The following is a 13200-nucleotide window of genomic DNA, read 5'->3' as shown; positions in this document are numbered from 1 at the left end:
CCAGAGCATGACCTTCCCTTCACACACCACATCCCACACTTCAGCTTTGTCTACACATCTTCCTCAGCAGAGAGTAGCTTTTTAATGTCTGCATTTGCAGCTATCAATTCACAAGCTTATCTATACAGCAAGATTTCTTTAGAAAATTGTTTCCTCATCTGTTTAGTTAGTTTTCATCCTTCTTCCTCTTCATTCATTAAAAAAAACCACTCCTGTAAGCTGAGGACCAAGTCTGTAGCCAGTGGAAACCAAAGGAAGGCCTCTTGGTGACAGCCCCTCCTTACTGTGTGCTGAAAACAGCCCAGACTAACGAAGCAGAGCCCAGAGGCAGCCCTGGGAGGCCAAGTCCAAAAGACTAAGAGACACTTGCAGTTGCCTTGGCATAAAATGAAGACAAAACCCTAAAAAGGTTCTGTGGAACCCTACAGTAGAAAGCATGATTCCTTTATGTGTTACCTTTCAAAGAGCACACAGCAGACAGCCACTGGCCAGTGCACAAATGGTCGTTTACCCCAGTGCCACAGATTTCCAGGGAGACCCATCTTCCCAGTGCCAGGAGCCACGGAGGCTGGGCTGTGGGACACACCCACTCATGCCCTCACCATTCCCCCCTTTGCACTGCCACCTCACTGGGGGAATGGCAGAAGGCAGGCACAGCCCAGCCCGACTTCAAACCTGCTACTGTCAAGTTTCATTATCATCAGAATTTGGTTCAGAGGTTTATTTATTTATTTCCCTGCTAGAGGAAAAAAAATAAGGGAAAGCAAAGGAATAACTAATAAAACAAGCAAACAAAACAATAACAACGAAAAAAAACCAACACAGCCCAAAGCCCTGTGAAGCACAGGAAAAATAAACAAAGTGGGTCACAGCACATCTGCCCTGAGCTGTGCACACCTAACAAGGAGCAGTTTGTGGTTAGGGAATGTCAGGAGAACAGACTCCAAAATCCGAGGCACCCTGACTGAGTCAGCTGTAGCACAGAGCAGCTAATACCCCTGGCCACAGAAAACTGGGGAATGAACTGGAAGTAGAAATTAGCCTCTTGAATCCCTCCCTAGGTGTCTGACCATCAGTTCAGCTTCCCTTCTGGGTCTGCATCTCATTCCAGGCAGTCATCAGTTTGCACACAGGCATTCAGGGCAGGGGGAGCAGGCTCCAGAGAATCCCGAGAGCAAGGTAGCACACATGTAATTGTTTTATTTTTATTTTACTTGTCAGCCTTTGACTATCTTTTCAACATCTTTGTGCCAGGGTGGAGCTGGAACCTGGCACTTTTACCTCCATGGATCCCCTAAACCTTTCTTGGTACAACGGTGACATCGGTGACAGGAACTGGAGCAAGCCACTCAACGAGTCCAATGCAGACCAGAAGCCTCAGTATAACTACTATGCCATGCTGCTCACCCTCCTCATCTTTGTCATTGTTTTTGGCAATGTGCTGGTGTGTATGGCTGTGTCCAGGGAAAAAGCCCTTCAGACTACCACTAATTACCTGATTGTGAGCTTGGCAGTGGCAGATCTCTTGTTAGCAACTCTGGTCATGCCTTGGGTGGTCTATCTGGAGGTAGGTGACCCCGTTTTCTTTTGCAGTGCTAAATGTTTGTGGTGAATGGGTAGAGAGAAGGAAGGTTTAGCAGCCTGGACATCAGCTATTTCAAGACCTCTTGAATTTCACCAGATAAAAATTGGCTAAGAGTTAACACAGATTTTTCCAGGAAACAGGTATGATAGCAGAGGACAAACTCACGCAAAATACCACTGTTATTCAGAGGCCTAAATTACAATCCAATTGCATTTTAAAAAAATCTAGCCATTAAATAGAGAATGCAAGAGCAAAAGGACCCAAATCTTGTTTTCAAACCTACATAGATGAAGAGAAGAAACAGGTATGATAGCAGAGGACAAACTCACGCAAAATACCACTGTTATTCAGAGGCCTAAATTACAATCCAATTGCATTTTTAAAAAAATCTAGCTATTAAATAGAGAATGCAAGAGCAAAAGGACCCAAATCTTGTTTTCAAACCTATATAGATGAACTCTTCATTCCCAAGCACAGAAGAAACCTGCAATAACATCATGGCTGCCACACTAACACACTAAATCAAATAGTGATCAAACCCCTATTTCTGAAGGACTACAGTAGTGTCTACACTTAGCCCATACCCAGGCCTAAACTATAACAGTTCTCTATCACCCAGTAACCCCTCCCCAGCCAGAAAGCAGCATCTAGAAAAGGAGAGGAGACCCATGGGTTGAAAAGAAAACAGATTTAATGAAACAACAAATCTAATACTAACGCAAATATAAAATACACAAAGTTATACTTATCCCAGTGAATGTATGATGGTCACAACAATGAGGAAGGCAGTCCTCAGGAGCAGAATGGTGAGTGAGTCCCTCCAGGGATGGGGAGAAGGAAGAGGAGGAGCCCCCCACTCAGCAAACTTCCCCCTTTATACCGAGCATGACATTCGTGGTATGAGATCCCCCGGGAGGCAGCTCAGCTCAGCTGCCCTGCCTGACAGCCTGCACACCATGGCTGGCCTGGGCTCTGTCCCAGAGAAACCAGGACAATCAGTAAGAAGAGCAGATAATTGTAGAGGTAGGATGTAAATCCAAAGATTTTATGTCACAATATATGAGACAAACAGAACCACAAGTGGTTCACATTACTGCCATTAGCACATCACTTTGATACAAAAAGCTCTATGCTTCTGCATACAGAGCTCTGTTTGAATGGCATTGTGCTTTGTGAAAGCCAAATATTCCCAAAACTGCCACCTGTTTGCTTGATGGCAAATGGCTCTAGTCTGAAATAATGAAATGCATCTCTAGAGGAAAGATTAAGAGAAGATACACATGTTCTTCAGTCAGCCCAGGGCTGCCGTGCTTTCTGCAGTCCCACCTAAGAGAGAATGAATGGTGGTGAGAAAGCATGGAAGTGAAACTATATTGAGTTTACAATTAATTTTCAGGTATTTGTTTGTGAGAGAGAATGATAAAACAGAAAGGAGAACAGTGGAAGATCACAATCAGTGAGCCCATCAAGTACTCATGCAAAGCAAAGCAAACCCAGTGACATTGACATAGACCGTTGAGAAACCACAAAACCACAATACTGGTTATCACTCTAGTTAATTATTGGTTTTGTGGCACTTTAGAAATGTAAAGCATCACACATCTGCTAAATCTTATTAACATGACCAGACTGGTTGTGACTCTAGTTGATGCCTCTGGGACTAGTTACACTCTACTATCACATTCCTCTTTTGTGAAAACCCATTTTAAACAGAGGCTTCTGCTCTGAGAAGCTCTTGCTCTCTCAGGCCCAGCTCAGAGAGTCTCTCAGGTGCTTATTTTGCTGTGGAAGAGGAAAGCACAGGTGATGTAAGATGACTTTCCCTTGCTGGGCTCATGTGTGCATGGAGTTTGTCAGCTTCTTTAATCTACCAAGTAGGACAATCAGGCTTCTACATCTCAGCTGTACTTGTAAACATTTTAAAAATTGACTTTTACCCTTTCTGTTCTTATTCACACTCTGCTAAACTTACTGCTACTTTGAAGCAACAAAAACATGGCAAATACTTGCTGACAGAGAAGGAGCCATTGGGCTGATGTGGGTCAGGCACACTGTGGTCCTTCTCTGCAACCTGAAATGAAAACTGACCAGAACACTTTGTTCTGTAAATATCTTCTGGTTTTGGGGGATTTTTTCTTTGGCTTTGTGTCACAAGCTCATACAAAAATGTCAAAAGGAAATCCTTTTAAAATCAGCCTTGAGGCAAACAAATCTCCTACCTCTAAACTTCTGAGATTTCTGCTATGTAAATGAAAGCAAAAGCAGCAAGAGGAAGAACTGCTGCTGTTCACAGCATCTCCCATAAACTCAGAACTACCTCTTCAGGGATCTGATTTTGCAGAGGCTTATGTCTGGCTGGAAACCTTTGCCTTTGGGCAAATTCTCATCAAAGTTACTGATGTAACTGTCTATTAAGTGCTTTTTTAATCACTGAGCATTCATCTGTCACTCAGGCTTCAATGCAGTCATTCTTCCTTCTTTATGCTGCCTATGGTTATGTATATCAGAGCAGAAATAAGTGAAGAATAGGTATCTTATTCATTCTATTTTCAAATGCAGTAGGACTCTATTTTTATTAGAGGGAAATATACTTTTTTATCACATGTCAAATACAGCAGTCCTAATAATTGCTATTAAACTTAATTGGCAAAGTTCAGTTTCAGTAGAAAGGTAAGTGAAGAGAAAAAGGCTACTAGTACCTGGATTTGTTATCATTAGTTCTCTGTCTTTACCAGAACATGTGGTGTGTCAAAGAATTTTCACTGTGAATTAAGTTAATTCTGTTTAAAAAAAAAAAAGTTATTAATTTCTACAGTGATCTTTTAAACCAAGAATGAAGGGAAGCTCCTGTCTCTCTACTGCTGGTCTTTGCTAGATGTAATTGCAAAAAAGCACCTAATAAGAAGCTGTAAGTACAATCAGAGTTGCTCAGGACATAAATCTAATATATTTCCTTTGCAATGCTTGAAAGACCTGTTGAAGCTCCTATACTGTTCATTCTGACTTTGAGGAGCCTTGCACTCCCTTATCTCATTGGAATATGAGTCCAGATTTGTGTCTGCTGTTTGGGCTGCCCAACTCAGTGCAGAGTAACAGGACAGAAATAGGAAAGACAAAAAAAAGTCATGGCAGCCCTCAGGGGAATGCTCTAGGGAATGGTGTGGATGGAGCAGAGTCCTTCCTTTGTGGCAGTGCCATCATTTGAGACCTTTAGACTAGACAGGACTAAATCCTCAAAGGCACTCCATGGTGAACAATCCCCCTTGGCACAGTATGTGACTGATAACATATGATCCGATTCCAGCTGGAACTTCTGTAGACAAAATGTTGATCCCTCTTGAACCAGCAGAACTCCAGCTACCAGCAAGCTTCTGTATCTTTGTGCAAAAATCTCCCTTTAGACCCTCTCAATAGCATATCCTCAGTGAATTCTTTTACTGATCTTATTCTGTCTCTTTGCAGGTGGTTGGTGAGTGGAGGTTTACTAAGATCCACTGTGATATCTTTGTAACCCTTGACGTTATGATGTGTACTGCCAGTATCCTCAACCTCTGTGCCATCAGCATTGACAGGTGAGAGCTCCATGGCAGCAAGTGGTGTCAAATCCATGACAGGGAGTCACAGCCATCTTTACATGGTCTAATTTACCTGTGACTCAGGGACTTGAAACTGGTGAGAGGTAGTGTTGTTGATGTCTTCTGAAGAGCAATTTAGAGGACCTAATGAGGTCTGAGCAGGCTTCCCATCAGAAGCAGACATAGAAACACTGGTTTTGAGAGTGTAAATGGAATTGTCTTGATACATCCCTGTTTGTTCCAGTCTTCTGTTTGTAGATGAGAATGGTGGGGCAGATGTCAGGAGGCAGGCAGTAGCTCAGAGAGAGCAGAAGAACACTGCCAGGCTGAAGTGACCCCAGCTGCATGCCTTCCAAAATTGGGAAGATAGACACCTTGGAGACCTGTGAATCCTGACTGGCCCTACATTTCCCTCTGGCCCTCTTCCTGGACCAGGCCTTCAGACACAGCAACTAGATGTAGTTTCCCTCAGAGTGTCAGTGCTGGCAGAATAACCCCAGGCTGGGTTTGTGTCCTCTGCAGGTACACAGCAGTAGCAATGCCCATGCTGTATAACACCCGCTACAGCTCGAAGCGCAGGGTCACGGTCATGATTTCTGTGGTCTGGGTGCTTTCCTTTGCCATCTCCTGCCCACTCCTCTTTGGCCTCAACAACACAGGTGAGTGTTATGCCACCTGCAGCTGGCTATTGTCATCCTCCTGGCTTTACTAGGTCCCCCGATGGCCTTTTGTTGCAAGTCATGAATAAAGGAGGGGATCAGGTTTTAGGCATACTGGGATGTGTCCATCCCCATCTCAGGTGAAATCCTGGTGTCATCACAGACTGTTCCTGTCAGCTGCTTCTGGATCCATTTCATTGCTTGCTGTTCCAGAGCAGCATTTTAGACACATCAGAACAGGTTATGTAGAAGTTTACAGAACACTTGTCAATGTTACACTCACATTTGCCCACATTCCCTCTTATATTAAAACACGTGAAAAGGAAAGCCGTGGGGAAATCAGCTTCACTGAGACAGGAGAGAAGACAACTGGTTGTTCCACCACCCATTCATAGGAAGATGGGATTGTATACAGCATGGAATTGGCAGGCATTTAGTGATAAGGCAAGAAATAGCCAGGGACTTTGGGTCATATGTGAGTCCCTGTGACCCGAGGGTAGTGTGCTATTCTGGTGCCACTTCCAGCTGACATGCTAGTCCTCCCTAGAACCTGAAGCCCTCGCTCTCTGGGTGTCTCCAGGTTTTCTGAAAGAGGGGGAAGCCAGTGCTAGCTCCTAGCAGCAGGGGCAACAAGCCTGAAACTTTTTGTCTTCCAGATGAGAATGAGTGCATCATTGCCAATCCTGCCTTTGTCGTGTACTCCTCCATCGTCTCCTTCTACGTTCCCTTCATCGTCACCCTGCTGGTGTACGTGCAGATTTACATGGTGCTCCGGAAGCGCAGGAAGCGAGTCAACACCAAGCACAGCAGCCACGGCCTGAACTCAGACACACACGCCCCACTGAAGGTAACAAGACCTCTGCCTTGCTCTCAGCAGTCTCTGTCCTTCCCCCTTCCTGCTCCATTTCATTCCCCAAAGCACTTCCTCCTTTTCCCAAATGCCACTGGCTGGACAAGGTGAAATACTGGATCCCAAAGGTGTGTGCTGTGTCTTGGGCCATTTTGGAGTCCCAGTCACACAACTCTGGATTAGCAGGTCGCTGGCTGGTGCTTCACAGGCCTCCCTGCATCTCAGGGGGTGTCTCAGCAGCAGCTTTGCATTAGAAGCTGCTTCATGAACCCAATTGCTTTTCCTTTGGCTCTGCTGGGTTTGGGTTGGGGTTCCCAAGACTGTAGGTTTCGCTATTTTCTGAGTCAATCCTGCTGTTGTGAGGAAGAACTTCAATGCAAGTTGTTCACATGGCTGGGGTGCAGACTGCATCACTGGTAACAGTACCTCTGCAGTGAAAAAACAGCCTCTCAAAGCATGAACTGCCTGTGTAAGTGGAGTCCAGCTGAGTGAGTTAAGTGTGAGACCCCTTGTCAAAACACTGCTCTTGCAGCACACATGAAGCCATCCTAGGGACATGAGTCCCCAGAAGCACTACTTCCAAACAGCATTGCCTCAGAGGCCAGTGCCACATCAAGCAAAGGAGGCAGCAAGACAGGGATAGACTGAAACAAGCAGATGTTTGTGGTTTCCTTCCTTCAGCAAAGAGCACAAGAGATACTTGCCCCCATTACTTCTTCTTCAGAGTAGTTTTCTATCATCCTTCGCACCCGAGTCACACTGATTCATTTCTGCTTCATGCCCTGTGTTTGTGTTTCCACGTGCCTCCCTTACCAGTTTCCTTTCCCCTTTACTATCTGCTTGTGTAACCTCTGAGCTGGTGCTTGCCCCTTAGGACAAGTGCACTCATCCAGAAGACGTCAAGCTCTGCACAGTTATTGTGAAGTCCAACGGGAGTTTCCAAGTTAATAAGCGCAAAGTGGTGAGTGTTAAAGAGGAGTGGTAGGTTTTCAGGGCATTTAGCTTTCCCCTTTTCTCCTCTCAGGATGCAAAATTAATTTATGTAGGGGGGAGGGAGAAAAAATAAGCTAAGAACAAAGGTTACCATTCAATCTCAAAATTTAAATACTCTTCCCATTCCTTTGAGTGAAGCAGGGGCTTTAAGATCAGAGAGCTCAAAAAGCCAGACTAAGCTCATCTAAAGATCAGCTATAAAAGCTGTGACATTTTAACATTTTGGGTCTTTGAGTTTCTTCTCCTCTCTGTTATTTAAGTCCTGGACAGCCTTGGCTTTGTTCAGTTTTGCTTGTTGATTTCGTTTTTATTTATATTGGAAAAAGCTAAACAAAATCTATGGGAGTGGAGGCTGTGTCACTGCCATTTCTTAGCCTCTCTGTGCAATAAAGGAGAGTCATTCACTGCACCTCTGTTGATCCCATCTACCTAAAAGTATTCTTATCTGTGAAGTCTCTACAGACCTTTCTCCAGGCATCTGCCAAAAACAGAGAGGGAGAAGAGGGACTGATTGTTCTTCAGCATCAACCAGCTTCACTCTGCAAGGAATGTTCATTGCTCCTCTCTGTATATTTATCTGTCTTTATGTTGTGGACATTTGATTGTTGTCCAGGAGGCAGAGAGTCACATAGAAGACATGGAAATGGAGATGGTGTCCAGTACCAGTCCCCTTGAGAAAACCACCATCAAACCTGCAGCACCAAGTAACCATCAGTTGATTGTGCCAGTTGCTTCTAACCAGGGCACCAACTCAACCCTGCAGGCACCCTTAGATAGCCCTGGGAAAGTAGAAAAGAATGGACATGCCAAAGAAGCACTCCACACAGCCAAGGTCTTTGAGATCCAGTCTATGCCCAATGGCAAGACAAGGACCTTCCTCAAGGCTCTGAACAGGAGGAAACTGTCACAACAGAAGGAAAAGAAAGCCACTCAGATGCTGGCCATTGTACTCGGTGAGAGCATGCATTGGCTTCCTCTTACATTCCTGCAGAAAACTGATAGCTACTCAGGATTAGGGTGGCCATTCTGAATGTCCAGTACTTTTCCAGGCCTCCACAGAAGTAATTTCACTTAATATATTAGAGGATATGTAGGCAAGAGGCTGCCAATAGGAAGGCTGCCTCCTCCCCAGCTAGGAACAGTTCACAGTGCTGTACAAAAGGCTCAGAGAGCTGCCCATCTGTGGGCACCTGCTCTGCCAAAAGACAGCTGAGTGCACAGGCAAGAGAGCTCATGGGCTGTCTGGAGCACAAAGGGCAGCATAGCTCAGCAAGTAAACGCCACCTCTCAAGGCCAGATTTTTTTAATGCAACTGATCTAATTACATCAGCAAAAAAACTTATTTAGTACCTGGATACTCAGAAAATAAACTGTGAGGCTTAACAGACAGAAGGCTTATTCCTCAAGGGAACTCTTTTTTTTCTTTACACCCCAAAGAACCTTACTGCTCTCCTAGTCTCAGAATTATTCCAACTTTCATCAATCCAAATGTGTCTCTTTCCCCCAGGTGTTTTCATCGTCTGCTGGCTCCCGTTCTTCATCACCCACATCCTGAACATGCACTGCGACTGCAGCATCCCCCCGGCCATGTACAGCGCCTTCACGTGGCTGGGCTACGTCAACAGTGCTGTCAACCCCATCATCTACACCACCTTCAACATCGAGTTTCGCAAGGCTTTCATGAAGATCCTCCACTGTTAGAATGGCAACCGGGCTCTTAAGAATGAGGAAGAGGAGACCAACGCCATGCACGCACACCAAGAGGCAGCCGTGGGGAGGTCTCAGGCCCTTGTGTCGGGCGTGAGGCCCGCAGTGCTACCACAGTGCCATGCCCACGCCCCTCTGCGTAGGCATGCAATGAAGACCTTCATGTGGGAGGTTCTCTCATCCCTCGAGGTGACCTTTGGACTCTGGGACACCAATCTCAAGGGCACTTTTCAGAACTACCCTCACACTGTGTTTAAAGTGGAAGCAAAAATCAAGACACACTCACTTGATTCTTGCCCGTGGCCATCCAACCTGGAGTGCATTGAACACAGACAGTCACAGAGCCACATGAAGGCAGTGGTGGGTCGCTGCCGCTGCCGGCTTGCGTGTTATGTCATCGATGCAGTTCTCACCAAAGACAAGACCATCTTCTCTGCTTTGCAATAGGAGTCAGAGCTTGTGGAAACTCCGTGCAATAGCTTTGCCTTCACCTCGAGCTGACTTACCTAGTATTAAACTGCTGAAGCCTTGAGAAAGAACTCTGAGAGGTCCCCAAGTGGGCTAAGAAGGTTTTGCTACGGTGTGGGCCTACAAGCAAGGGCAGAAGGAAGAAGGAGAGCATAAGTCTCACACTGGACCACTACAACAGTGTAAATATGAATAACTGGAACAAACGGAACAGAAGCCCAAGCCAAAAAATAGATGGAGAGAAGCTAAAGAAGTCATACCTTGTATTGCATGGTGTAGATTCCAACCAAACAGGACACCAACTATCATCTGTCAGCCAGCCCAGCAGCAATTTCTGCCCACCAGCACCTCCAGTCTCTTACAAGAAGTTGCAAAACTAGGTGAGGAGTGTCAGTGTGGTGGATGTAGAAACATGAAGACAGTGTCCCAGATGAGGCGTCTGCAGCCACGTCTGCATCAGATGAGAACCTGAACAAGTCAGCTAAGTTAGGTCCAGTTCTTCTCACCTAACTTCAGGGTGCCACGAAGCCAAGGACCACCTCAGATACAATTTGCCTATGTCTCTCAATAGAGACTGCACAGAATAACATCGTGCCTATTTTAAATTAACAGTAAATGAGATGAAACTGTGTGTTTGGGAAAAAGCCAGACTAAAAGCCCAAGAAAGTCCCTAGCTGGGCGTGCTCTTGTGTCCAGGTTGGACTCTAGAAAGGACTGGATGTTGCCATCATCCCTTACCCTCTGATATCTCTCTTTCATAGATTAAAACAATCAAAAACCCATAACAGCATAGTTTCATCATGCTGACTCTGGCATTGCCAAATCCTCAGTGTACTTACTAATTGTACTCAGTTCACAATATATTTTGTAAGCTCTCTGTAAATAAAATACAGTAAGATGAATAAAGTGACATGGAAATAGGTCTGGCTAGAAATTAATGTAGGATCTGGAGGAGTAGATGACTGAAATAGCCATATGCAGAAGCAGGATCCCAAGTTCTACTTACCTGTTGTTTCCTAAAGATGTTAAAACACAATCTGGAGAGCAATATAATCCCTCCTCTCTCTATGCAGTTTGTGAAATATTCATACAGTTTCTGCTTCATAATAGATAAAGACTGCTGCCAGGGTGGGGTTTCTTTTATTCTGTTTTTCTTATATTGCTAACAAAGCATTTTCCTGTTGGATGGACTGTGTTGACAGAATGTGTTCCAGCCATATATCAAGAAGAGATTGTGTCAAGCAGGTAGAACACATGCTCTCAGCTGTTTGGTTTTGGTCATTTTTTTCTTTTGTTTTGTTTTTAAATTAAATGGGAGTTCCACCTTGATCCAAAGGTTTCCATTCTGAAGCTTGTACCCTTGGAAGAAGCCCATAACCAGGTGTTATTAGGAGTTAGCCCATGGACTTGTACAGCACATGAACATGGCTCTTCAGGGTCTGTTCATAGCTATAAATTTAAATGAAGAGTGATCCTACAGATGCCTGAATGGGTCCCAGCTTGGTGAAGGATTTTAGCCAATATATAAGGACCTGTTTTTGCTGAGGGTGTTAACTGAACAGGAGAGCATATGCTTCTCAGAGCAATACCTGGCTGACATACATGAGCCAGGTGACGTGATGCTGTCACAACACAACATGAACACCTAAGGTGGGGACAGCCACTCCTCTGTCCCAGCATTGTAATGCACAGCTAGGGAACCTTGGTGCTGTGCACGTTAATAGGACTATGGGCAAGGGAAAAAACACTACTTAGAGAAGCAAAGGAAACTTTCCAATGCTATTTTTAATCAGAAAATTGGAAAAAGTAACTCAAGAGATCTCAGGCACACATCTGTTTCAGTTTGGTTGTTTGGTGGGGTTGTTTTTTTCTTTTCTTTTTATCAGTTTTAACCAAGCAGGTTCACTCAGTGAAGTGAATCATCTCAGATTAGTATTACTTAAAAGAGTCAAAGAATAACATAAGGTCAGAAGATTTGTTTGGTGGAAAATCTAGTTACAAGCTACTGCTCAATTTTCTAATGTATTTATAATTGCAAAGCAGAAAGGTGCCATTTGGCTTAGTGATTTAACAGGTGAGGAGCTGAATCAAAATAGAAAATATGCATATAGTCAAAAAGCTTTAAAGCATTTGCATGTTGCCATAGGTGATATTTGCCCTGTAGTAAAACCTGGTGTGAGCCCTCAAAATAAGTGGCATGTGAACGCTGTGTTAACTTGGTGCCATAATTTTATTTTGTGTTCAGTTTCAACTCAGGACAAAATCATCTTCAATACTGTATACTTTGTTCAAAAATTTTGTTTCAGAATCTAGATGCAGAACCTTAAAGCTCAACTCACCTGAACTACTAGATGAAAAACTCTTCCAAAACATCACGGAGGGAAAAAGCTGCTGGAAAAGGGCCTAAGTCCTTCATGTGTTTGCTAACTGGGATTAAAAAGCCCAAATGTCGTCTTCTAGAGATTTAGTATTTGTTGGGAGAAATTGCCTGCTGCCCATCATTCATCCCAATGGCATTTTAAGCCACTCATTCCTAACCCTCCAGACTCAAAGGGTCAAAGTGGGAATATACATATTCCCACTGCCCTTGGAAGGGTGGTAATACCATGTCTGTTCATCTCCTCTGCAGCAGGTTTTCCTTCCCCATAAAAACCTGCACTGAAAGACAAACATCTAAAGCACTGTCCTCCCATGAATCAAGCCTTCATAACTTTTTCTGAGAGAGGACTAAATATATATCATCACCTCTGGCTTTACAAAGAAAAAACTAATGCCAAGAGCCAAGACAGTCTGTGCAGTCTGTCCGTACAGCACCTGGCACAGTGCCAGCCAGCCCACAGAACACTGGCAGAAGGCGTTTGTGGAGAGTATGAGAAGTCAGTTGCATCATACAGGACTCTGAGGCCTCTTGCCCTCAGATGAGAGTCTGGCACATACAGTGCTCATTGTTCCTTCCTCTCTGGAAGAAGTACTGCTTTCCCAAGGACTGCAGCCAGCGGGACATGCTGATGGTGGTCAGGGTACTGCTATGTTTTGTTAAACACCTTAGTGAGAAGATTTCATTTCTTCGTTCCCGAAGAACTTAACAACCTTGCAAAATAGTCCCTATTTTGTGATTCATTACTTGTAATTGATACTTTAGTTCTGCTTATTGAGTTTTCCTGTTCCTGTTTCTCTTCCCTGTGATTCACAGCTTGCTGAAGCCCGTGTGGCTCTGTGCCCCCTGAACAGGTTTTAATTACGGAGCTAGTGAATTCTGCCTGCACTGTGTTCAGCGCTTGCCTGCTTGCTCCCACTACAGTCATGATACTGTTTATCTTCCTGATTGAAGAGTAAACTAATTACAGTAGGTCTAACCAGCTT

At 44.5% G+C, this 13200-nt stretch overlaps 1 protein-coding gene across 3 annotated transcripts; it reads left to right on the top strand.

Moving 5' to 3' along the window:
* Positions 1-1263: 1263 nt before the first annotated feature.
* DRD2 (dopamine receptor D2) lies at positions 1264-9363 on the top strand. 3 transcript variants are annotated; one of them, XM_008939960.1, is made up of 7 exons: positions 1264-1567; positions 5048-5157; positions 5683-5819; positions 6476-6666; positions 7544-7630; positions 8276-8615; positions 9170-9363. In XM_008939960.1, the coding sequence occupies exons 1-7, from the start codon at positions 1286-1288 to the stop codon at positions 9361-9363; spliced, it is 1341 nt and encodes a 446-aa protein (XP_008938208.1). In that variant the 5' UTR covers positions 1264-1285. The 3 variants fall into 3 exon arrangements, with proteins under 3 accessions (XP_008938208.1, XP_008938210.1, XP_008938209.1); XM_008939962.1 differs by having other exon boundaries at positions 1286-1567; positions 8426-8615; XM_008939961.1 differs by lacking the exon at positions 7544-7630 and having other exon boundaries at positions 1286-1567.
* The last annotated feature ends 3837 nt before the right edge of the window (positions 9364-13200 follow it).

The sequence above is a fragment of the Merops nubicus genome, unplaced genomic scaffold (assembly GCF_000691845.1).
Source record: "Merops nubicus isolate BGI_N331 unplaced genomic scaffold, ASM69184v1 scaffold6675, whole genome shotgun sequence".
Classification (NCBI taxonomy): Eukaryota; Metazoa; Chordata; class Aves; order Coraciiformes; family Meropidae; genus Merops; species Merops nubicus.
Note: the sequence above shows the minus strand (reverse complement) of the source record. Positions and strands in the feature narration are given on the sequence as shown.

Excerpts from the sequence above, each read along its gene's own strand:
- DRD2 (XM_008939960.1), top strand. The coding sequence starts at position 1,286 with ATGGATCCCCTAAACCTTTCTTGGTACAACGGTGACATCGGTGACAGG. Across the intron at positions 1,568-5,047 it reads CTTGGGTGGTCTATCTGGAG|GTGGTTGGTGAGTGGAGGTT; the intron begins GTAGGTGACCCC and ends GTCTCTTTGCAG. Across the intron at positions 6,667-7,543 it reads ACACACACGCCCCACTGAAG|GACAAGTGCACTCATCCAGA; the intron begins GTAACAAGACCT and ends CTTGCCCCTTAG.